Consider the following 22,678-nt stretch of genomic DNA (forward strand, 5'->3'; position numbering starts at 1 on the left):
AGGTCTTCCTTCCGTTGGTTCATCCCCCGAATGGCCGCCATGGCTGGCACGCTGCACCGATCCGAAGCCAGGAGCCAGGCGCTTCCTCCTGGTCTCCCACGCGGGTGCAGGGCCCAAGCACTTGGGCCATCCTCCACTGCCCTCCGGGGCCACAGCAGAGAGCTGGACTGGAAGAGGGGCAACCGGTACTAGAACCCGGGGTGCCGGCGCCACAGGCAGATTAGCCAAGTGAGCCGCGGCGCCGGCCTGGGTAAGTAAATCTTTAACAAGCACCTGGTAAAGGCTTTAAAGTGCACTCACAACGCTGTTAGCGCTTCGTGAGGTTCATGCGGCTTTAGAAATCTTCACAGCCGGCCCTCCAGGCTGAGCAGCCCAGCCCTCTTCAGATAAAATTTCCGAATTCTCTGAGAGGCAGAGAGAGCGAGCGCCCTCCCCAAATTCCAACAACGCTGGAGCCAGGAACTCCCCCTGGGTCTCCCGTGTGGCTGGCAGGGACCCAGCCCGTGGGCCTGCACTGGCAGAAGCGGGCTGGCGTCAGCAGCCTGGGGCGTCCCAAGCACTGAGCCCAAGGCCCCAGCCTGTGGACTGCTTGGAGAGGAAGCTTCCAGAACCAGGGCCATGCCTGCTGCCTGAGCTGGGAGACGGCGCCGGCCTAGGTCGAGGTTGTGGTCTATCCCCTAAAACTCGGGTCACAGCTTAATACCCGGAGCCCTGAGGCCTCTGGGAGGTGACCGGGATTAAGGGGGCTTCCGTGGCTGTGCCCCAGGCTTGGAGTCGGGGGAGACCCCGTGTGGCTTCAGCACCCTGGAAGCAATGGCTTCCCGACCCTCGTCCTCCGGAACCGCGAGCTGAGCTAGCTCTTATCACTTTATTCAAAAGGGGGAGGAGAGCGAGCTCTCCCATCTGCTGGTTCACTCCTCAAACGCCTGCCAACCGTGGCTGAGCCAGGCCAAGGCCCAGAGCCGGGACCCATCCCAGTCTCCCCGGGCACGGCAGAGACCCAGGCACTTGAACTCCCTCCCAGGAAGCTGGAATTTGGTACAGAGCTGGGACCCAACCCAGGCACTTGTGGGGCGCACGCATCCCAAGCAAGGTCTTCGCTGTGCCCGATGCCCGCCCCCAGACCGTCTCCTTTATGATCTGCCCAGTGCGGCACTCGGACACACGGGAAAGCCACACAGACCGACCCCGAGACACGCGCCCAGCGCATGAGTGTTCTTGCGTCAGGCACCTCGGGGACAGGGGCTCGGACAGAAGGGGGGGAAGCACCAGACGCTGGGGTCCTCCCAGTGCCGGGGCGTGGGGTGGGCGTGCACGCTGCACAGAGGCCTGACACGCCGAGGCCGCATGGGCCAGATGGAGTCGCGGTCGGCAGTGTCCCACGGCCTGTCCTCGGCGAGCACCTGACCCCCAGTGGTCCCCTGGTGGGGGGGGGGGCACAGACACACGGAGGCTTCCTAAAACCTTGGGTGCTTCTTTATTTACCAAAGGTGCCGGCCTGGGGCAGGCTCCAGCAGCCAGGCCGGCAGCCGGCCATGGGCATCCGGCTCAGTCTTCCGAGGGTGAGGCCGGGCAGGCAGCCTCGCCGTGGGGTGTGGGGGGCAGTGTTCCCTCCCGGGGGGGGGTCAGGCTGGGCAGTGGGTGCTGCGACCCCCGGCTCAGGAAGGCACTTTCAGCTTCGGGGTCCCCAGCAGGCACTGCAGGACGCGGTCGGCCAGCAGCGCCAGGCAGAAGTCCAGGAGCAGGACCTTGGCGATGACCAGCTTGAACTGCGGGGGCAGAGAGGGCTGGTGAGCGCGGGACCTGCGGCTGGGCCTCGGGGTCGCCCCCACGGGCCCACTCACCTCCACAGGGATGTCCACGAGGCCGAACTGGCTGTTGAAGTCCGGCGAGGAGCCGAGGAGCAGGCCGATGATGGCCAGCAGCGACAGGGCCAGGCTCCACACCAGCGGCTTGTTCTCGGGCAGGCTCTCCATGAAGGGCGGGCCCTGCGGAACCCAGGGCCAGGGTGGATCTGTGAGTGCGGCAGGGTGGGGCGGGGCCGGGGGCGGGGCGGGGCCGGGGGCGGGCCTTACCTTGTAGTTGATGGCAAAGGTGGCCATCTGCATGGCCATGGCCATGATGTACACGGTGCTGTTCACCAGGCTCGGCTCGAACTCCTTGTACAGGTCCACGAACTGCTCCTGCCTGCACACGGGGGAGGGGGAGGGGAGTGGGCCCTTGCCCTGCGCACGTGCCCGCGCCCGCACCTGCCCCGCCACTGCAAAGGACCCGGAGGCTCCCACGGCCACGGGGCCGCCCCTCCTGGGGCCGGCACTCACTTCTCCGGGCTCCGGGCCTGGGCCTCTCTGTACAGGTACACGAGGCTGAGGAAGTGCACCAAGAACTGGAACATCACCGTCAGGATCGTGTACAGGTTGAAGATGTTGGGCAGGGGCCGCTCTCGGGACAGGGTCTTGAGGGGCTGCGGGGCACAGGCGTGGGGGTGGGGTCACGGCGCCCGCCCAGCAGCCAGGGACAGCCCAGCCGCCTGGGAGGCCGCTTGCAGCCCCGCCGTCCCCTCCTGCTCCGGCCTGGGACCCCGCCGTCCCTCCTGCTCCGGCCTGGGATCCCGACTACACTCTCCCCGCAGCCACGACCGCCTCAAATCATACAGCAGACCCCGCCCTGCCTGGCCCACACCAGCCCCTTCCTGCTACCCCAGGATGACCCCAAAGCCCTCCCTGGGGCCCAACCTCGAGCTCCTGAGACCTCTGCTGCAGCCCACACCTGTCTGGGGCCCCTGGGCCCAGTCCCTGGCCGCCTGCGCCCTCTTCCTCCCGCGTCAGCCTGAACATTAGCACCCACACCCTCTCCGTGGGCCCAGGAGGCCGCCCTGCACAGTCCGGGAGCACCCGCTGTTGCCACGGCAACGCACACCTGGGCTTGCCTGTGGGCGGCGCTGGCCCTAGAGCTCCCTGGCCTCCCGTGCCCTTCCCAGGCAGGCCACCCCTCGGGTCCCGGACCCCCGTCTGCACCGAGGGGATGAGCACTCCCAGGAGGGGAGGACGCGCGGGGCCACGGGGCAGCGAGCGCAACGGCAGCCCCGGCGGCCCCTCGCCCTCGCTCACCTTGGATCGGGAGATGAAGAGGAAGCAGCCGGCCAGCAGCAGCCCCTGCAGTGTGGCCTGGAAGTCGCTGAACTTGACGCCCTCCAGGTAGAGCACGCTCTGGCTGTAGGCCAGGATGAGGGCGTTGAGCGCCAGGATCTTGAACATCTGCAGCGTGGTCACCAGCGTGCAGCGGCCCTGCTTGATCACGTGGCAGACTGCGGGGTGGGGGGGGATGGGAGTGGGCGGGCGGCCAGGCAGGGGCGGGCGGGCGGGGGCGCGGGGTGGCGCGGGGACTCACTGCACTGGATGGACGAGAGCTTCGAGGTGAAGGGCGCGGCGATGCTGGCGTCCCCCAGCTTCACGATGGGCGTGCTCTCGTCCTCCAGGTCACGCAGCACCTGGCTCAGGCGGTCCTGCGGGCGGGCGGCAGGGGTCAGCGCCGGCCAGGACGGGGTGCCGGTGGCGGCTGCCCCCCAGGACCCACCTTCTGGGAGGCCAGCTGCTCCTCGGGGGGCGGGAGCCCCGACCTCTGCTTGGCCATCCTGGAGGTGGCCCTGCCGCCGCCACTGCTCAGGATCGGGCTGTCCCGGGGCCGCCGTCGCCGCTCCACCACCCGCTCGGGGGCGTTGGCCAGGAGCGCCACACCTAGGGGTGAGAAGTCTCAGAAGCCGCCCCCTCGCCTGCCCTCCCATTGTCCGTTTCCTTTTCTACAAACGACTTAAGAAAACAAAGCAACCAACTGCACGGCAGACCCTGCTCCCACAGTGCCTGGTGCCAAGGTACGTGCCCAGGGCGGCTGGCGGCTCCTGCATCACACCAGGGGCGCAGAGAGCACGCGCCACAGCCCCGCCCAGCAGTCAGTGACCCCGGGGAAGGGCAGGGTCTGCCTCGCCCCCACCCGCCGGCTCACCAACGTCCGCGTGCTTCAGGGCGCCCACGTCGTTGGTGCCATCCCCGCACATGAGGGTCACATAGCCCAGCTCCTTCAGGCTGGTGATGACAAACTCCTGCGTGGTGGGCAGGGGCTGAGAGGGGGCTGCGCGCCCACCCCAGGGCCCCTCCCCCAGGCCCCGCCTCTACCTTTTGCTTGGGAGCCACGCGGGCGAACACCTGCACGTGGGGGATGAGGCGGAGCAGCAGCTGGGGGGCGGTGGCCTGCAGGTGCGCCAGCCCATCCCCGGTGAGGCAGAGCGCGTGCTCCATGGTCAGCGCCTTCGGGGAGCCCGGGCCCAGCGGCAGCACGATGCTGCCATCGATGGAGCGCCACTCACACGGCCGGCCTGCGGGGTGGGTGTCCAGGATCAGACTCGGCCCCGGCGACGTTCTGCTAACCGTCTGGTCGGTCCTGGAGTCCGAGCCGGGCCACGCTGCAGCCCCCGACGGAATCGGTGTGGTGGGCAGACCGGGAGCACGTCCCTGCGCCTCTGCTCCCTGGCCAGCCACACCACCTCTCCCCACACACTCTGCCCGCCAGCCTCCGCCAGACACCACACTAACGAGGCCACCAGAGGGGGCTGTGTACCCCCAGCTGCGGGCGGAGTGAGCGTCCTGCCCTCCTAAGTGGCTCCTCTCAGGCATGTCCCCTACAGTCACAAGAGCAGACTGACCCTTGTCCACTCAGGCCTGGGCCCCTGCCCGTGCCCGCGGTCTTCACAGCCTCCCTGCACCGAGCCCTGGCCTGGGCGTTGCACACCGCGTGCACAGAAGCCCAGGGGCAGAGATGGGAAACAGAACCAGGGCCTGAGAGCACAGTGGGCCAGCCTGGAAGACAGCGGCCAGCTCTGTCACACCTAAGGTCCCCAACACGGAGTCGCAGCCGCGCGGAGCACCTGCCGGCTGCCCTCCTGAGGCTGGGCCTCCTGACTACTCCCAGTTCTCACCAGCTGGCCCCAGCTGGGGGCCTGACCTCTCTCCCAGGCAGGGGAGGAAACTCTCACTGGGCCTCAGCCTAGCTGCTTCCTGCCAGCAGCTCTGGTCAGCCAGGGGTCCGATCGTTCCCGCCACACCCCCTGCCCCTCAAAGAGTCCAGCACCTGGGGCTGGAGTTACAGGGAGAACTGGGACCAACAGCACAGATGCAAGATGGTGACCGAATTCCCAGAAGGTTCTAGAAGCCACCCCGGCTAGGCCGCATCCACCACCCTGTGGCCCTGGGAAGCCCTTGCTCCATACGGCTCCATGTGGTCACTCGGGAGGGGCCGGGAGCTCTGGGTCCAGGTCCCGAGCCCTGGTGATACCGAGTGACCCAGGCAGGTCCATCCGCTCTGAGCCCGTTTCCCAGTGTGCCACAGCTGGCTCGGGAGTCGGCGTCCTCCTCCGGGGGGAGGTACAGGTGTGACACACCGAGCCCTTGGCCAGGGGTCTGACCACAGGAGCCCCGGGCACACTGTGCGTCCTCGGCTGCTGGGCCGAGCAAGCACGGTCAGAGGGCTCCTGCAGGGAGCACGCAGGGACCCCAAGCTGGCCTGACCGCGTCACCTCCTTCGGTCACACCGGTGAGCGCCCGGCCCTGCTGCTGGTGGGGGCTGCCCGGGCGGGGCTGACCTTTCTCGGAGGGCGGGTGCAGGATGAGCGTGTGCGCCTTCTCGATGAAGTGCAGCTCCTGGGCCACGTGGCACGCAGTCAGCGGGTTGTCCCCTGTGATCATGACCACCTGGGGGCAGACGGCGGAGGGGAGGCTCAGCGGGGCGGGCCCGGCAGGAGACGCGGTCGCCCCACCAGTCTCCTCCCGAGGAAGGCCGGGGCGGGGGGCGGTCTCAGCCCTCTGGGGAGACCCCAGTGGGTTTCCACAGGCGACGGCCAAGCGTTTACACACAAGTCAGGGATGTTCCTGTTTGTAATCCAGATTCTGAGCCAGCTCCGCTATGGACCCTCCCGGCTTGGTAGCTGCCATGGGGGGTGCGGTGGGGTGGGGGGTGTGTGCACACTCTCCTCCGCCCCCTAAAAGCAGGCCAAATCCGAACATAGAAAACCAAACCACCAGAGACAGACAGGCAGACAAAGGCCACCAGGACACAGCGCTGGCCACACCCACTGATCTGGGCAGCCTGAGGGAGCAGGGAGAACCACCCGGCTCCCAGGACGCCGAACGCCATGCAGGCCCCAGCTGCCGTCACCCTGAGCCCAAATCCAGCCTCCTCCCCTCTGCAGAGCTGGCATCGGCCTCTGCTGCCACCCGTGCGTGCAGCGGGCCCAGGCCCCGCCCCGTACCCGGTGGGACGCATTCTGAATCTCGCGGATCACGGCCTTGGAGTCAGACTTGAGCGGGCAGGAGACCACGATGAAGCCCACGAACTTGAGGCTGCACTCCAGGGCCTCCCGCTTGACCTCCCGGGCCTGAGGACACACGGATGGGGCCCTCAGCGGCTGTCCCTCCTGGGGGCCAGCACTGGCGCTGGGTGGGGACAGGTTGACAAGCCAGGGAGGGCAGCGCGGGGCTCCTGGCTGTGGACACGGGCGTGTCACAGAGCCCCTTGCTTGGGGTCGGCCTAAGAGACGTGGGGCCCTCCTCCGTGAGAGGCCAGGACTGGGCAAACCCCTGCCCCGAGTGGATGACCCTTCAGCGGGAAGCCAGATGGTGGCTTAGAGATGGCCACCGTGAAGGAGGGAGCCTGGCCACCAGGGAGCAGGGGCCAGGGAACCAGGCAGGGAACGGGAGCCTCGACCTGGCCTCGGACTCCAAGCGCGTACCAGGGCCAGATGGTAAGTTCTAGGAGGACCTCGTGGCTGAGGTGGGAGTAGGGGGAGGGGCAGATACAGGCGGCCACAGGCTGAGGGTGCTGAGGGTGCCACAGGACCCTGTGGGTCCAGGTGCTCAGCCAGGCCAGGACCAAGGACCAGGGACGCCAAGACACCTCCTGAGGGAGATGCGCTCTCGGGGCGGCGCTGTGGCGTAGTGGGTAAAGCCACCACCTGCAGTGCCAACATCCCATGTGGGTGCCAGTTCGAGTCCCGGCTGCTCCACTTCCAGTCCAGCTCTCTGCTATGGCCTGGGAAAGCAGTGGAGGATGGCCCAAGTCCTTGGGCCCTTGCACCCACGTGGGAGACCTGGAAGAAGCTCCTGGCTTCAGACAGGCCCAGCTATGGCGGTTGCAGCCATCTGGGGAGTGAACCAATGGATGGAGGACCTCTCTCTCTCTCATTGCCCCTGCCACTCTATAACTCTGCCTTTCACATTAACAAATAAATCTTCAAAAAAAAAAAGAAAAAAGAAAAATGCAAGCGGGAGGGGAGGAAGAAACCGGGACCCCTCAGGGTGGTGCTGCTCGGACGGGGGGCCCCGGGGGGGCAGGAGCTTGTTGTGTGGGGGTGGGGCCCGCCGCACCTGCTGGTGGGTGAGGTGCCCGAGCTCCTTGTACCCCAGCGCCAGGACGCGGGCTCCTTCCCGGGAGATCTCGGTGTGGATGTGGTGGTAGTCGGCCGGGCACTGGGCGAACTGCAGGGAACGACGGAGGGGCCGTCACCGGCTGCCCGCGCCCCCCGCCTCCCTCCCAGCCCGGTCAGGCCGCTCACCATGGGGTGCAGGGTTTCGGGGGCGCCCTTCACGGCCGCGATGTAGCAGAGGTCGGTGGAGCCCAGCTTCTCGTAGGAGGCGAGCACGGACATTCGCTTTAGGGCACTGGCAAAATGAAAGCGCTGGTGAATTTTCAGCCCCTGAGTTTTAATACTTCGGGGGAATACTTTCTCATCTGGAAACAAATAAGCACAGTCCTGAGGGGGGTTGCCCCCGCGCCGCGGCCAAGCCCCTCCCCTCCCCTCCCCAGCCCCACCCCTGCCCCAGAGCCTGCCTGAGGGGAATCTGAGCTGGGAGACCCGGGCTCGGAGGACCCTGGCCCCACAGCCTCAGACAGGACCCAGCGGGGACGCCCGAGGATGTGGCCCCGTGTCTTCTCGTGTGGGGTCCCGAGAGTCGCAGGCCCAGGAAAGCCAGCAGCCCACCCACACCGGGCCTGAGGCTCCAGCCCCTCACCTTTGGTCAACGTCCAGTCCACAGCCGTCAGCATGGCCTTCTCGAGGGGGTCACCCACAAGGGTGCCGTCGTCCAGCTGCATGAGGGAATGGCAGGAGGCCAGGGCCCGGTGCGTCTCCACGGGGATGCTGGACACGGGTGTCACCTCCTTCCCGTCTCTGCAAGCACAGGCGGGCCACACGGTGGAGGGAGCGTGGCAGCAGGCGTGGGGGTGGGGCCACACGGTAGAGGGAGCGTGGCAGCAAGCGTGGGGGTGGGGCCACAAGGTGGAGGGAGCGTGGCAGCAGGCGTGGGGGTGGGGCCACAAGGTGGAGGGAGCGTGGCAGCAGGCGTGGGGGTGGGGCCACAAGGTGGAGAAGCATGGCAGCAGGCATGGGGGTGGGGGTGGGGGCTGCATCTAGATCTTCACGAGGCCCACACTGGCCCCACAGAAGCCCCCCGAGGTCACGCCCTGTTCCTGGGGTCTCACAGCCGGCGTGGCAGTGGGGAAGCCGGGGGTGGACCGCTCTGGGATCGGGCTGAGCCCCCACACCGCCCCACCCCTCATCCAAGGCCCCGCTGGGCAGTCCCAGGGAACGGACGCTGGAGGCAGGGCTCGGACAGCCCCGCGCCGGGTGCCCCGCCATGGCCCAGGCCCCGCCGGTCACCTCAGCCCGGCCACTCCGCGCACCACGAGGCTGTCGCTGGTCAGAGTGCCGGTCTTGTCGAAGCAGCACACCTCCACCTTCCCGGCGAAGGGGATCCGGAAGGGCTCCGTGCAGTACATGTCTGGGGGGGGGGGGGAGGGGCGGGTCAGAGGCCAGCGGGGCCCCGCCCGCCGGCGCCGCCCACCGCAGCACTCACAGAGCTTGGCCAGGGCGATGAGGGAGGTGTTGACGGCCAGGGACAGCTCGATGGGCAGCTCGGGGGGCACGACCGAGGTGAGGATCAGCGTGCACTCCAGGAAGAGCTTGTAGCGGCTCCGGCTGGGGTCCTTGGTGCCTGGGGAGGCGGGGCCTTGAGCCGGGCACGGCGCAGGGCGCGGGGCGCGGGGGGGGGGGGCCTCCGCTCACCTTCGATCCACACGTAGGCGGCTGCGGCGATGGCGAAGACGAGGAGGAAGAGGATGAAGATGAAGGTCTCCAGGTTGTTGGCGGTCACGCGCTTCACCCCGAAGAGGATGGTACGCAGCAGCTTGCCCTGGGGGGGTGGGGGGGGAGCCGTGACACAGCCCTGCAGCCCGCGCAGCCGGGCCGTCCGGGAACCACAGGGCCGGCGCAGAGACCTGCGGGCGCGGGGCAAGGAAGCCAAGGGCCGCACGCCGGCCGCCGGGAGGAACCTGGGCAGTGGCTGTCCTGGGGTCTGGGGGCCCGAGCGTGCACGCCCACCACGCACCTGGGACGTGTTGAATCCGGTCCGCAGGACGTAGGCCACGCACCCGTTGTCGACCGCTGAGGAGACAAGCAGAGGCCCGTCACTCAGGCCTCTCGCCCGACTTGCCGGCCGGCGGGCGGGTGGGTGGGCGGACGGACGTGGGGAGGTGCGGGGCCAGGGCACCCGGCGCCGCGAGGCACCTACGCTTCAGGCCCGTGGAGGCCTTCTGCGGGGGGATGTGCTGCACCACTTTGGTGCCGCCGAAGATGACGTGGAGCCGGGAGTCGGCCTGCAGGTCCAGCACGCGGTCGGGGCTGAGGTCCTCGATGGGCTCCTGGGGAGAGGCACGGTGAAGCCGGGCGGCCACCCCACCCTGCCTGCCTCTCAGCCCAGGCCTCCGGGGGCTGGGGCTTCCCGCCCGGCGCCTCCACACCTGCAGCGCTCGCCTCCCCCAGACCTCTCAGGGCACGCGAGTGCACCCCGGACGCCCCAGCCCCTCAACCACTCAGGGCCGTGCCAGCCGGCCCCGCACCTTCATCTGCGGCACCGACTCCCCCGTGAGCATGGCCTCGTCCACAATGCAGCGGCCTCGCAGCAGCAGCACGTCACACGGCACCAGGTTCTCCTGCGGGGACCGGCCTGCAGGGCAGGGGCGAGGGGCTCAGCCTGAGGCCCTGCGGCCCAGGCATGGACTGCACGGCACCGCCGGGGACTGGGCCTCACCTATGGACACGATGTCCCCAGGAACAATCTCGTCGCTGGCGATGGGCCTCCACTTGCGGCTTCGGTAGACCTGGGAAGAACGTGTGTGTCGGCAGGAGCCCAGGCAAGGCCATGCCCGCGCCCGCCCCCACGCCGGCGCCCCCCGCACCTGGATCACGTGGGGCTTGTTGCCCATCTTGCGGATCTCGGACATGTTCCGCATCTGCTGCTGCACCAGGGAGGCCTCGAAGGCCACCAGCATGGACAGCGTGAAGACGCTGTAGTACCAGTACTCATCCAGGCACCAGAGCCCCACGCAGAACACCTGCAGGACAGCAGCCGTCAGCCCCCGCCCACCCGGCCCCAGAGGGCGCCCGCGCGTCCCGGTGCGGTGGGGGCCGGGGCCACTGCTGTACCTGGAACACAAAGAAAGGGGCCGTGGCTCTCTCCTTGAAGAGCTCCGAGAAGTCAGGCACCACCATCTCGGCCCTGCAAGAGATCAAAGGCCACATCCAACACCCGCCCCAGGCACGCCGCCGGCCTCCGGTGTGTGTCCAGAGCCCGGGCAGACCCCGGCAAAGCTTCCAGCAGGTGCCGCCCAGGCAGGCCCGGTGGGAAATGAGGACCCGGGCATCTGGGCGGCGGGAGAAGCAGCGTCCACCTGGGCTGCTGACCGGCAGGGGCGACGGGCACAGGCACCTCACACCTCTGTGTGGGTCGAGGGTTGCAGCTCTTGTACCTGTGGTCTCTGGGAAGAGCGACTAAGCCAGGAGGCTCCCCGAGGAGTGCGGTGGCTCCAGGCCACGCATGCTGTCCCCGTGGCCACCTCACGGGCTCTGAATCCCAGCCCTGCCCCTCTTCAGGCATGGCTCGGGCGACACCGGCTGCTCTACCCAGTGCGAGAGAGAGAACTTGCTGGATCACAAACATCCAGGCTGCCGCCCCCAGGTGCTGAGAGGCAAGGGGTTTCCCAGGGTTCACGCAAGGCAGAGTCGGGGAGAAACAAAACCTACGCGTGGATCTCAGACCCCTTTTCGTGGGCAGCTGAGTAAGCTGAATCCCACTTTTCCGCACGCTGCTCGCGGGGCAGGGCGGACCCCTCCGACCGGGCGTGCGGGGGGCCCAGGGCTCACTTGTTGCTCCCGAATTTCTTCTCGGCCGCGCGGATCTCGGCGTCCTCCTGGAAGCCCCTGTGGCCCTGGTAGAAGGAGAAGGCGCGGGCCACGGGGAAGGCCACGGGCACGAACCGCTTCTTCTCCAGGGCGTCATACGAGTACTTGATCTTCTGGAACTCGAAGGACAGCACCTCAAGGCCGTCTTCGCCCTGTGGGAGGAGGAGAGGTCATGGCGGGGGGCGGGGGGCAGGGGTGGGTGGGAGGCCCCCGCGGCCGGGGGGGGGGGGCGTCCCTACCTCGTCGCGGTGCAGGGCCACGAGCTCCGTGGAGCCGTTGTTGGGGGTCGGCACCACCTTCACGAAGGTCGCCTTGCGGGGGTCGTACTCCTGCGGGTGCAAAGTGCAGCGGGTGAGGCCTCCAGCGCCCCCCGGGGGAGGCTTTGGGCGCAGCAGCTCTGTGGCCGTGTGCTGGCCCGGCCACTTCCCGGGCGGCCCCTGGGACAAAGGACACTCCCTGGCTGCGCCTCTGGCTCTGAATCAGGGCTGGGGGCCACGGTCAGCGCCCAGGGCCCCGCTGAAGGCGACGGGAACGCAGGTAGGATGGATGGCAGGGAGTACCCGGCACACCCTCCACCCCCGCGGCCAGGCCCGAGACCCCGCCCACCCGGCCTCCTGCCCCCGCTCTGCCGCTGCTCCAGCCAACTGTGTTCTCGCTGACCTCTCTCGCTCTCGTTTCATTTATTTGAAAGGCAGAGAGAGAAGAGAGACAGACAGAGCTCTCTATCCCACTGGTGTGCTCCCCACAACAGCCGGGGCTGGGCCAGCCCAAAGCCAGGAGCCTGGAGCTCCATCCGGGTCTCCCACGTGGGTGCGGGGGCCCAAGCACTGGGGCCCTCACCTGCCGCTTCCCAGGGTGCACCTCAGCAGGCAGCTGGAACCAGATGTGAGGTCTGGACACGCGCACTGCGCAGGCACCCCTCGCTGCCTCCTTAGGGCTCAAGGTCTGTCTGGCCCTCAGCCAGCACCTGGGCGTGTCCGTCTCCCTGGCTCCTCAGCCACCCTCGGGACAGGGCTCAAATGTCACCTTGGGGGGGGGCACGGTTCACCGGAAGTTCCCCGGTGGCGCCAGCACGCAGCTCCTGTTAGCATCAGCTGCTAAGGCCACAGAGGAAGTGGGTTCTGCCTCGTGCGTCCCGGCGCCTCCCTCAGTTCCGGGAGCTGCACTTGACCCCCTGCTGCCTGGGTCAGGGACTGCAGCCGGGACCCCAGGGGCAAACGCCACCCCTCGGGGAGCTCGTGGGCCATCAGGCAGGCACAGAGCGACAAGATACAGAAGTGCTTCTAAGACTTGCTGGGGGAATGGACCAAAGGCTAAAGTTTATTTTGGTGTGAAAACATTTTTTAAAAACCACGCATAGGGGCCGGTGCTGTGGCGTAGCGGGTAAAGCCGCTGCCTGCAGTACCGGGATTCCATATGGGCGTGGGTTCAAGTCCCGGCTACTCCATTTCCAGTCCAGCTCTCTGCTAATGCACCTGGGAAAGCAGCAGAGGATGGCCCAAGTGCTTGGGCCCCTGCACCCGCGTGGGAGACCTGGATGGAGCTCCAGGCTCCTGGCTTTGGCCTGGCCCAGCTCCGGCTGTTGCAGCCATTTGGGGAGTGAACCAGTGGATGGAAGACCTCTCTCTCTCTCTGCCTTTCAAATAAATAAATAAATATTTAAAAATAAACACATGTATCCACCAAAAAACACAAAACAGACACACACACACACACACCATGCATAGTATTTTGGTAACACACATTTTCTGCAAACTTTTTAAATAATGTTAATTTTTAAAAAGATTATTTATTTTATTTGGAAGGCAGAGACGGGGAGATCTCTCATCCACTGGCTCACCCCCCAAATGCCCGCAGCAGCCTGGGCTATGTCAGGAGCCCAGAACTCCTTGTGGGGCTCCCTCACCCCAGACACCACACAGGCCGCAGGGACTCAACCACTTCACCCCACCGGCCCCTGTCAGCAGGGAGCAGGAACCCAGGCCCTCCAAAGCAGGATGTGGGTGTCCCAAGGAGCATCGCACGCTCTGGCGCCAGATGCCTGGCCTGCCATGAACTTGCCAAAGCCCCGGAGTGTGTAACCAGAGCCCCTGATAAGGCGTGGAGTCCAAGTACCACGGCAGGCGCCCTGCCAGTGTCACTGGGCTACTTCCCCTGCTGGCCCTGTTAGGGCTCTCCCGTTACAGACCAGGCCCAGGGGAACCCAGAGGGCAGACGGGCGCTGCCGGCTGCTCAGCTCCTTCCGGCTCACCCTCCCAGGAAGGAAGTGAGCAGCCCCAGGGCTCAGCTAGCTAGAGCCACGGTCCCCCAACCCCTCTCCTGCATCCTGTTCCTAGCTGGGGGCTTTCATGACACTGACCAAAGTCCCACCGGAGGGGAGAAAGTCACTCGGGGAAGAAAGCGATGGCTTGAGCCACAGCCACAGTGGGCTACGGCCCACCCCCCTCCACCTCCATGCAAGCAGGTCGCAAGGGACCCCCTACCCTCGGCTCCAAACCTACCAGGGCCAGCCGAGGCAGGCCGAGAGAGAGAGAGGCGGGCAGCATGGTCGCCGGCCGGCACCTGCTGACACAGGGCGGTACCCGGCCGCCGCCTCCTGGGGCCGCGCGCTCTCATTCAGAACTCGGGACCCGGGATCCCACGCACCCTCAGGGTGCAGATGGGCGGAGCGCCCCTCGCCCGCGCCAAGCCGCTGGGACGCAGGCCCGGGAGCACCTGCTGCTCCTCGCAGCGTTTGACGCCCGTGAGCTTCGCAGCGCCGAAAGGCTGCTGAGCACCGGGCGGCGGGATGTGGTCCTCGGGCCGAGTCCCGCAGGTGCACAGGTCTCTAACCTCACCAGCTGAGTACCGGGGTGGGGGAGACGGAGACCGGAGGGAGGGCTGTTTTGCAAGACAACAACGCTACCAAGTCTCATCACACGGCAACGTAACCCCGGTGAAACCAAACCAGGAAGGCATTTCAGAGAAGGAAGTAAACCGCGCCGGGGTCGCACAGCCAAGTCGGCTGCAGGGTCCGGCTCCAGGCTGCAGCGGGAGGTAAGAGGGCACCGCCGGGGACCCAGGCCTGGCAGGGAGGGTGCAGCTGCGACCCGCGGAGACGCCCCACGCTGCCGGGGGTCCGGCTCGTGCGCGCGCACTTACCGGGGTGCAGGTGAGCGCGCAGTGCGCGTGCACGGACCAGTGTCCCGAAAGGACGGTGAGCGCGTGCGTCAGGCAGATGGTGGCGAGCACGAGCAGCGCGGCCTCGGGGACCTGCGTCCAGTTGCTGCCCCAACCCCAGCAGCCCGAGGCTGCGGCGCCCACCCAGGCCGGGTAGAGCAGCCCCGCGAACGGCAGCACCGTGAGCCGCCGCAGCGGAGCCAGCCGCCGGTACGGCCACACGGCGGCGACCAGCTCGTCGCCGCTGGCTATGAGCGCCGGCCCGGCGGCCAGGGGCGTGCGCGGCTGCGGCCCGGGCTTGGGCTGCCCGCCGGCCCGGGCCCCGCAGGGCACCGCGTTGCCCACCGCCGCCGCCGCCGCCGCCATCTTTCCCAGCGCCGCGCTCGCTTCCGGGCGGAGGCACCGCCTCACGTCCGAGGTTTTACTTCCGGGGGCACCCTGAGCGCCGCCATGCCAGCCGGGATTACGGAGAGCCGGGGCGACACAGCAGGCTGAGTCCGGAAGTAGCTGCCCAGGGCGCCGCCATGACGGGCCATGGCCGGAAAGAGAGGCACGGCGCCACCATGACGGAAAAGGGCTGAAAGGCTGCCCGCGCTGCCACGCCGGACTTAGACCGGAAAAGACTCAGGCGGGCTGGGCGCCGCCATGACAACCCCGACCGGAAGAAGCGAGCCCTTCTCCCCGACCACCACGCCGCGGGTGTCCCAGGAGGGGCGGAGCCTGGGCTCTGCGCGCCCAATCAGCGAAGGGCCGGCGCTCTCGGGGGCGGGGCGTGGTGTGGAGGCGTGGTTAGTGCGGGGGCGGGGCCAAAAGGGCAGGGTCTCGGAGGTCCCGGGAAGACTGGGGCTTGGGGGTTCTGATGCCAATCGCATATACCGGAGACCCGTCACAAGGCGAAGTCGTTACTACGACAGAGAAATTAAAAGTGGGCGTGTACTTACAATTTTATACATATATATATACACACATGCTATTATTTGAACAAAACCTCATAATCAGATGAGAAAAATGGTTTTTAATTTTTTTTTTCTGGGGTGGTGTTCTGGCGCAGAGAGCAAAGCTACCAGCACCTGCCGCAGGCTGCTCCCTGCTAATGAGCCTGGGAAGCGGCGACAGTGGCCCCTGCTGCCCACGTCGGAGACCTGGACGGAGCTCCTGGCCCCTGGCCGTGGCCTGGCCCAGCCCTGGCTGCGGGGAGTGAACCAGCGCACAGAGGATTCTCTCTCTGCCTTTCGAATAAGCAAATACGTCTTTGAAAAATAAATACATTTTCTGAGCTCCTTTTAAAGTTTTTTATTGGGGATTTACGTTTTGCAGGCTATACTGTTGTGTATTAAGATGCATAAGAGTAAGACTTTGTGAAAGGGGCCGGCGGCGCTGTGCCGCAGCGGGTTAACGCCTTGGCCTGAAGTGCCAGCATCCCATAGGGACGCCGGTTCGAGACCTGGCTGCTGCTCCACTTCCCATCCAGCTCTCTGCTGTGGCCTGGGAAGGCAATGGAAGATGGCCCAAGTCCTTGGGCCCCTGCACCCACCTGGGAGACCCAGAGGAAGCTCCTGGGTTTGGATCGGCGCAGCTCCAGCCATTGTGGCCAACGGGGGAGTGAACCAGCCGACAGAAGACACCTCTCTCTCTCTCTCTCTCTCTCTCTCTCTCTGCCTCTGCTCTCTCTGTGTAACTCTTTCAAATAAATAAATAAAAATCTTTAATAAAAAAAGACTTTGTGAAAGGAGACCAGTAAGTGCAATAGGAATTAATAATCAGATATTTAACAAGATCAGTTCCATAAGAACATGCTTCTTCCTGTCTCACTGCACAGTAGATGTCTGCACTTTCAGTTTCTTTTCCACTAAGACTCTGCAGCCTGGATGTGCTCGGTTCATCGCCGACTCCCTTCCGTTCATCTCCTTCGACTCTTGGTGTCCGTCCAAGGTGATGACATCAAGTCAAATAACCTCACAGCCAAAACCTTGCAGTGTGGCTTTTACTTCCTAGTAACGGTTTTGTTTTGTTTTTGTTTAACTCATTTATGTGAAAGGCAGAACAACAGAGGGCGGGATCTTTGCCCACTCACTTTGCAAATGGCTGCAACAGCCAGAGCTGGGCTGGGAGCCGGGAACTCCATCCAGGCCTCCCGTGGGGGTGGCAGGGACCCCGGGACTCGGGGCATTGCCTGCTGCCTCCCCAGGGGGCTGGAGTCTCGGCCACACCCGGGCTTTCCAGTTTGGGATACAAGCCACAAACGCCCGCTCCCCAGGCTCGCTTTAGAACAGGTGTTGGCCAGTCACTTGCGTCTGTAAGTTCATGATCCGGAACTTTCTGAAGCAAGCTGGGTGTCACTATATGGGCAAACTCTCTTTCTTACGGAAAATGGTTTTAATTTCTGTTTATAGAAGTTGATTTCTTGGCCGGCGCCGCGGCTCACTAGGCTAATCCTCCGCCTTGTGGTGCCGGCACACTGGGTTCTAGTCCCGGTCGGGGCGCCGGATTCTGTCCCGGTTGCCCCTCTTCCAGGCCAGCTCTCTGCTGTGGCCCGGGAGTGCAGTGGAGGATGGCCCAAGTGCTTGGGCCCTGCACCCCATGGGAGACCAGGAGAAGCACCTGGCTCCTGGCTTCAGATCAGCACGATGCGCCAGCTGCGGCGGCCATTGGAGGGTGAACCAACGGCAAAAAGGAAGACCTTTCTCTCTCTCTGTCTCTCTCTCTCACTGTCCACTCTGCCTGTCAAAAAAAAAAATTATTTCTGTATTTCAAAGGCAGCGTTACAGAGAGGCAGAGAGAGAGGTCTTCCATCTGCTGGTTCATTCCCCAGATGGCTGCAACGGCTGGAGCTGCGCCGATCCAGAGCCAGGAGCCAGGAGCTTCTTCTGGGTCTCCCATGTGGTTGTAGCAGCCCAAGCACTTGGGCCACCTTCTACTGTTTTCCCAGGCCACAGCAGGGAACTGGATGGGAAGTGGAGAGCCGGGACTCGGATGCTGGCACTGCAGGCGGGGACTTCACCTGCTACCCCACACCGCTGCCCCTGCTTTATTTTTTATTTATTTATTTATTTTTTGACAGGCAGCGTGGATAGTGAGAGAGAGAGACACAGAGAAAGGTCTTCCTTTGCCATTGGTTCACCCTCCAATGGCCACCGCGGCCGGCACGCTGCGGCCGGCGCACCACACTGATCCGATGGCAGGAGCCAGGTGCTTCTCCTGGTCTCCCATGGGGTGCAGGGCCCAAGGACTTGGCCATCTTCCACTGCACTCTCTGGCCACAGCAGAGAGCTGGCCTGGAAGAGGGGCAACCGGGACAGAATCCGGCGCCCCAACCGGGACTAGAACCCGGTGTGCCGGCGCCGCAAGGCAGAGGATTAGCCTAGTGAGCCACGGCACTGACGCCCCTGCTTTATTTTTTAAAAAGATTTTATTTATGGGGGCCAGGGCTGTGGTGCAGTGGGTTAAAGCCCCAGCCTGCAGCACCAGCATCCTGTATGGGTACTGATTCGAGTCCCGGCTGCTCCACTTCTGACCCAGCTCCCTGCTAATGCACCTGGGAAAGCAGTGGAGGATGGCCCAAGTACTTGGGCTCCTGCACCGGCGTGGGAGACCCTGAGGAAGCTCCTGGCTCCTGGCTTCATATCAGCGCGGTGCGCCAGCCGTTGCGGCCAACTGGGGCGTGAACCAGCAGATGGAAGACCTCTCTCTCTCTCTCTCTCTCTCTCTCTCTCTCTCCTTCTCTTTGTAACTCTACCTCTCAAATAAAATCTTAAAAAAATAAGAAAAATAATTTAATGACCAACTTTTTTTTTTTTTTTTAAGATTCACTTATTTATTTGAGAGGGAGAGACAGAAAGGTCATCCATTTGCTGGTTAAGTCCCCAAATGGCCGGCGCCGCGGCTCACTAGGCTAATCCTCCGCCTAGCGGCGCCGGCATACCGGGTTCTAGTCCCGGTTGGGGCGCCGGATTCTGTCCCGGTTGCCCCTCTTCCAGGCCAGCTCTCTGCTGTGGCCAGGGAGGGCAGTGGAGGATGGCCCAAGTGCTTGGGCCCTGCACCCAATGGGAGACCAGGAAAAGCACCTGGCTCCTGGCTCCTGCCATCGGATCAGCGCGGTGCGCCGGCCACAGCGCGCTGGCCGCGGCGGCCATTGGAGGGTGAACCAACGGCAAAGGAAGACCTTTCTCTCTGTCTCTCTCTCTCACTGTCCACTCTGCCTGTCAAAAAAAAAAAAAAAAAAAAAAGTCCCCAAATGCCAGCAACAGCCAGGGCAGGGCCAGTATGGGTGGTCGGGACCCACGTATGTGACCCACGTCCCTCCCAGAGCCCACATGGCCAGGAACCCAGGATCTGATGTGGGATGTGGGTGTCCGAGAGCAACTTAGCTACTGCACGAAAAACCCAGTTCAGAGAGCTCCTACAAACCTGCTACCAACGACAGCTTTCCTGGGACGGAACGCACGTGTCGCACCACCTACGAGGACGGGGAACAACAGTCCTGTGTGTCCTCCCGGGGACGGGCCACCCTCACCCCATCACCCTCCTCCCGGGGATGGGCGGCCCTCACTGCCGTCACCCTCCTCCCGGGGATGGGCGGCCCTCACCGCCGTCACCCTCCTCCCTGGGTCACCGCCATCACCCTCCTCCCTGGGACGGGCGGCCCTCACCTCACCCTCCTCCCGGGGACGGGCGACCCTCACCACCCTCACCCTCCTCCCAGGGATGGGCGACCCTCACCTCACCCTCCTCCCGGGACAGGCGGCCCTCACCTCACCCTCCTCCTGAGGACGGGCGACCCTCACCGCCCTCACCCTCCTCCCGGGGACAGGCCACCCTCACCCCCATCACCCTCCTCCCAGAGCACTGCCATGATGCTGAAAGGAAGCCCTGGCCTGGATTTGGGATCCCCTCCCTGGACGGCTCCAGTGAGTCCAGTTCCGCCCTCGGAGGGCGACCTGGGAAGGTGTGGTGGGGGGCTGTGGGTTTCCCTCTTTGGGAGGGACCAGTGCCGGCCTCTACAGGGGGACCAGGAAGCCCTTCCGCAAGTGGCCCGCCTGATCAGATGGCGTGAGGGACCATGGCAGGCCCGGGCCATCCTCCCCAGGCCTTCTCACTCAGCCTGGCCAGGTCCTGGCCTCTGGTGAGCCTACCTCTCTCTTGGTTCACTCTCCAAATGGCTGCAATGGCTGGGGCAGGGCCAGGTGGGAGCCAGGAACCAGGAGCTTCTTCCAGGTCTCCCATGCGCGTGCAGGGGCCCAAGGCCATCCTCCACTGCTTTCCCAGGCCATAGCGGAGAGCTGGATCAGAAGTGGAGCAGCCAGGACTTGAACCGGCGCCCATATGGGATGCTCGCGCTGCAGGCGGTGGCTTTGCCCGCTGCGCCACAGCGCGGGCCCCTCGGCGTGTTTTTCAGACACAGCGCTTCTGTGTAGCGTGAGTTGTTGCCTGCACACGACAGGAGCTGGGACGGTCGGAGAGCTCCCCGCACCCTCTCACGGGTGAGGTCTACCTTCCAAACCGCGCGGTCAAAGCTTGCGTCTTCAAATGCCTCGGAGAAGTGAAAGACTCTGGGACAGACGCGAGCGTAGTGAGAGTAAAGACAGACCCTGGAAAAAGCCCCAGTGCCCTGACTGCAGAAATGGACGGCCGGGGCCGCAGACCCCCCAGCACGTGGGAGACACCTGGGAGGCCGCCGGGGAACCCGTTCAATGTGCCAAAAACTCGCTCACTGATGGTTTAAGGAAAGGGAGGGCACTGCTTGGTGAAAACAGTGATGACAAACACACAGAGAATAATCCGAGACTTGGAATACAGGTCACTTCTGGGCCGTGGCGGGGGCACAGCGCCCGGAGCCGCACCCGACTGCCTGACCAGAATTCCAGGAACGTCTGTGCTGCTGTTCTCTCTCAATCTTCCCACCCGCCTTTAATTATTCTTTTTTTTTTTTTTTTAATGTATTTATCTGAGAGGCAGACAGAGGGTGAGCTGCTGTCTGCTGGTTCGCTCCCTGAATGTCCAAAACGGCCATGGCTGAAGTCGGGAGCGCCATCCGGGTCTCCCAGGTGGACGGCGGAAACCCGAATCCTTGAGCCGGCACCGCTGCCTCCCAGGGTCTGCACCTGCAGGAAGCTGGAGCCGGGGCTGGGAATCGAACCCAAACCTCCCATGTGGAATTTGGGCGTCTTTGTCTCTAGCCCAACACCTGCCCCCTGAATTCTTTCTTCCGTGAATATAGTTCATGCAAAAAAAAAAAAAAAAAGGAAAAAAAAAAACTCAAGAAAATGGCAGACGCTGTCCACCTGCTCTGTGGATCTAGCAGCAAAAGCAGAGCAGCCCAGAGCCGGCGCTGTGGCGTAGCAGGTGGAGCCTCTGCCTGCCGTGCCGGCATCCCGCGTGAGCGTCGGTTCAAGTCCCGGCTGCTCCTCTTCCGATCCAGCTCCCTGCTAATGGCCTGCTAAGGGCCCAAGTGCTCGGCTCCTGTACCCGCGTGGGAGACCCAGGCTCCCAGCTTCGGATTGGCCCAGCTCCGGCTTATGTGGGTGGCCATTTGGGGAGTGAACCAGCAAAGGAAGACTTTTCCTTCTTCCTCGCTCTCTGTAATTCTGCCTCTCAAATAAATAAAATAAATCCAAATAAATAAATCTTAAAACAACAACAACAACAGAGCAGCTCCCAGCAAGCAGAAGGGTAGGGTGCACGCTGGCGCCAGGCGGTGAGCTGTATGTAGGTCAGAGCAGGGTGCGGGAGGTGGGGGTGGCCAATGTCCCTGTGGGGTCCCCCGTGGGGGTGCCATGTTGACACCGATGGACTCCTCGGAGCGGGGAAAGCGCCCGGCCCGAGGGCTTGCAGACTGGCTGGGAAGCTCACCCTCGGTGGGACTCCGCAGCCTGCACCTCCCAGCCTCTCTGACCGGCTCCAGGCCCGGGGCACAGGGGAGGGAGCAGGACGGCCACTGTCCCTTGGTGCCCAGCTCGGAGGAACACGGAAGGTGGCCTTTTGCCAGCATGGGAAATAGGCAGAGGTAGTTAACGTGCACAGCTCTTCGCGACCCACCAGAGAACTGAGACCTGAGCCGCGACTGGCGGTCGCCACGGCCAAGCGGGCTGAAGCTCTAGGCGGCCTAGTTCTGGGGGTGCCGGCACGCTTGAACGAGGTACCCCCAGACACCCAACCAGGTCCTCACGGTGAAGATCAGAGAAAAACCGCTTCCTGCTTCCGGCAGGGCTAGGGGGAACAAGTCAGTCTTGCTTTCAGAAATAACCATTTCTAGGAGGTTGGCGCCGCGGGCGTCCCTTGTTGGAGCGCCGGTTCGAGTCCTGGCTGCTCCCCTTCCGGTCCTGCTCCCTGCTAATGTGCCTGCGCAAGCAGCGGGGGAGGGCCCCAAGTGCTTGAACCCCTCCATGCACGTGGGAGACCCAGATGGAGCTCCTGGCTTCGACCTGGCCCAGCCCTTTGTGGAGTGAACCAATGATGGAAGATCTTTCTCTCTTCACTCTGTCAAGACTTATTTGAGAGGAAGAACTACAGAGAGAGACAGGGGGAGACAGAGAAGTCTTCCATCCACTGGTTCACTCCCCAAATGGCCACAATAGCTGAAGCCGGGCCGATCCGAAGCCAGGAGCCGGGGTGCCGGCGCCGCGGGCAGGGGCTTAACCTGCTGCACCACAGCGTCAGCCCCTTGTTCTGACTTCCAAAGAAGGAAGTCACAGGCCGGGGGAGGGCAGCCCCTCTCCCCACCCCGACGGGACTCCTGCACACGCCTGGGACCGCCTGAGCCCCACCTCCCAAGTCTCTCTGGGCAACACAGGGTAGCAGCTGGGGGAGGGAGAGACAAGCCACGGAGACCACAGAAATCCGGCCACCCACCCCTGCCACGGAGACGGGGAAGGATGCGGGGGGGGGGGAGGTGTGGGCTGAGCCAGGCCAGTGACCCTCTGTCCAGGGACATGCATGGTCCAACAACTCCTCGTGCTCCAGACCGCACTCCCTGGAGCTAAGGAGACCAAGTGAGAAACCCAGCGTGTGGCTGCGAGAGAGAAAGCATGTCAAAGGCGGCAGGAAGTTCAGAGCGGTCTACTCCCTGCTTGCAGACTCAATGGCCCCTGCTTGGCGGGAGACGCCGGGCCTTGACCCCAGACCTTGAGATTTGAAACCCCGGCGCCCACGTGGTGGCCTAGCAAGGCTAAGCTGTTGCCCCGTCTCATCCAGCTCCCTGCCAACGTACCTAGGACGGCAGCGGCAGATGGCCCA

At 64.6% G+C, this 22,678-nt stretch overlaps 1 protein-coding gene and 1 long non-coding RNA gene across 2 annotated transcripts; one reads left to right on the top strand and one right to left on the bottom strand.

Annotated features, from left to right (window-relative positions):
• Positions 1 to 1,458: 1,458 nt before the first annotated feature.
• Positions 1,459 to 14,832, bottom strand: ATP13A1 (ATPase 13A1). The gene is made up of 26 exons (XM_070059082.1): positions 14,429 to 14,832; positions 11,527 to 11,616; positions 11,249 to 11,439; positions 10,532 to 10,604; positions 10,285 to 10,440; positions 10,137 to 10,206; positions 9,946 to 10,052; positions 9,618 to 9,747; positions 9,435 to 9,490; positions 9,113 to 9,239; positions 8,904 to 9,041; positions 8,708 to 8,828; positions 8,061 to 8,218; positions 7,604 to 7,779; positions 7,416 to 7,526; positions 6,302 to 6,427; positions 5,636 to 5,744; positions 4,173 to 4,372; positions 4,003 to 4,099; positions 3,577 to 3,737; positions 3,391 to 3,505; positions 3,111 to 3,307; positions 2,322 to 2,464; positions 2,076 to 2,187; positions 1,845 to 1,988; positions 1,459 to 1,769 (listed from the first exon to the last, which is right to left on the bottom strand). Exons 1-26 carry the CDS (start codon positions 14,810 to 14,812, stop codon positions 1,659 to 1,661), a joined length of 3,603 nt encoding a protein of 1,200 aa, XP_069915183.1. The 5' UTR covers positions 14,813 to 14,832; the 3' UTR covers positions 1,459 to 1,658.
• LOC138845701 (uncharacterized) lies at positions 13,554 to 15,724 on the top strand. Its single transcript, XR_011382897.1, has 2 exons — positions 13,554 to 14,323; positions 15,498 to 15,724. It is a non-coding gene; the product is annotated as an uncharacterized lncRNA (long non-coding RNA).
• The last annotated feature ends 6,954 nt before the right edge of the window (positions 15,725 to 22,678 follow it).

The sequence above is a fragment of the Oryctolagus cuniculus genome, chromosome 16 (genome assembly GCF_964237555.1).
Source record: "Oryctolagus cuniculus chromosome 16, mOryCun1.1, whole genome shotgun sequence".
NCBI classification, from domain to species: Eukaryota; Metazoa; Chordata; class Mammalia; order Lagomorpha; family Leporidae; genus Oryctolagus; species Oryctolagus cuniculus.

Coding starts and splice junctions, on each gene's coding strand:
- ATP13A1 (XM_070059082.1), bottom strand. CDS start 14,812: ATGGCGGCGGCGGCGGCGGCGGTGGGCAACGCGGTGCCCTGCGGGGCC. Junction 9,240..9,434: donor CCGGATTCAACACGTCCCAG/GTGCGTGGTGGG, acceptor CCACCCCCCCAG/GGCAAGCTGCTGCGTACCAT. Junction 4,373..5,635: donor GCACCCGCCCTCCGAGAAAG/GTCAGCCCCGCC, acceptor CCCACCCCGCAG/GCCGGCCGTGTGAGTGGCGC.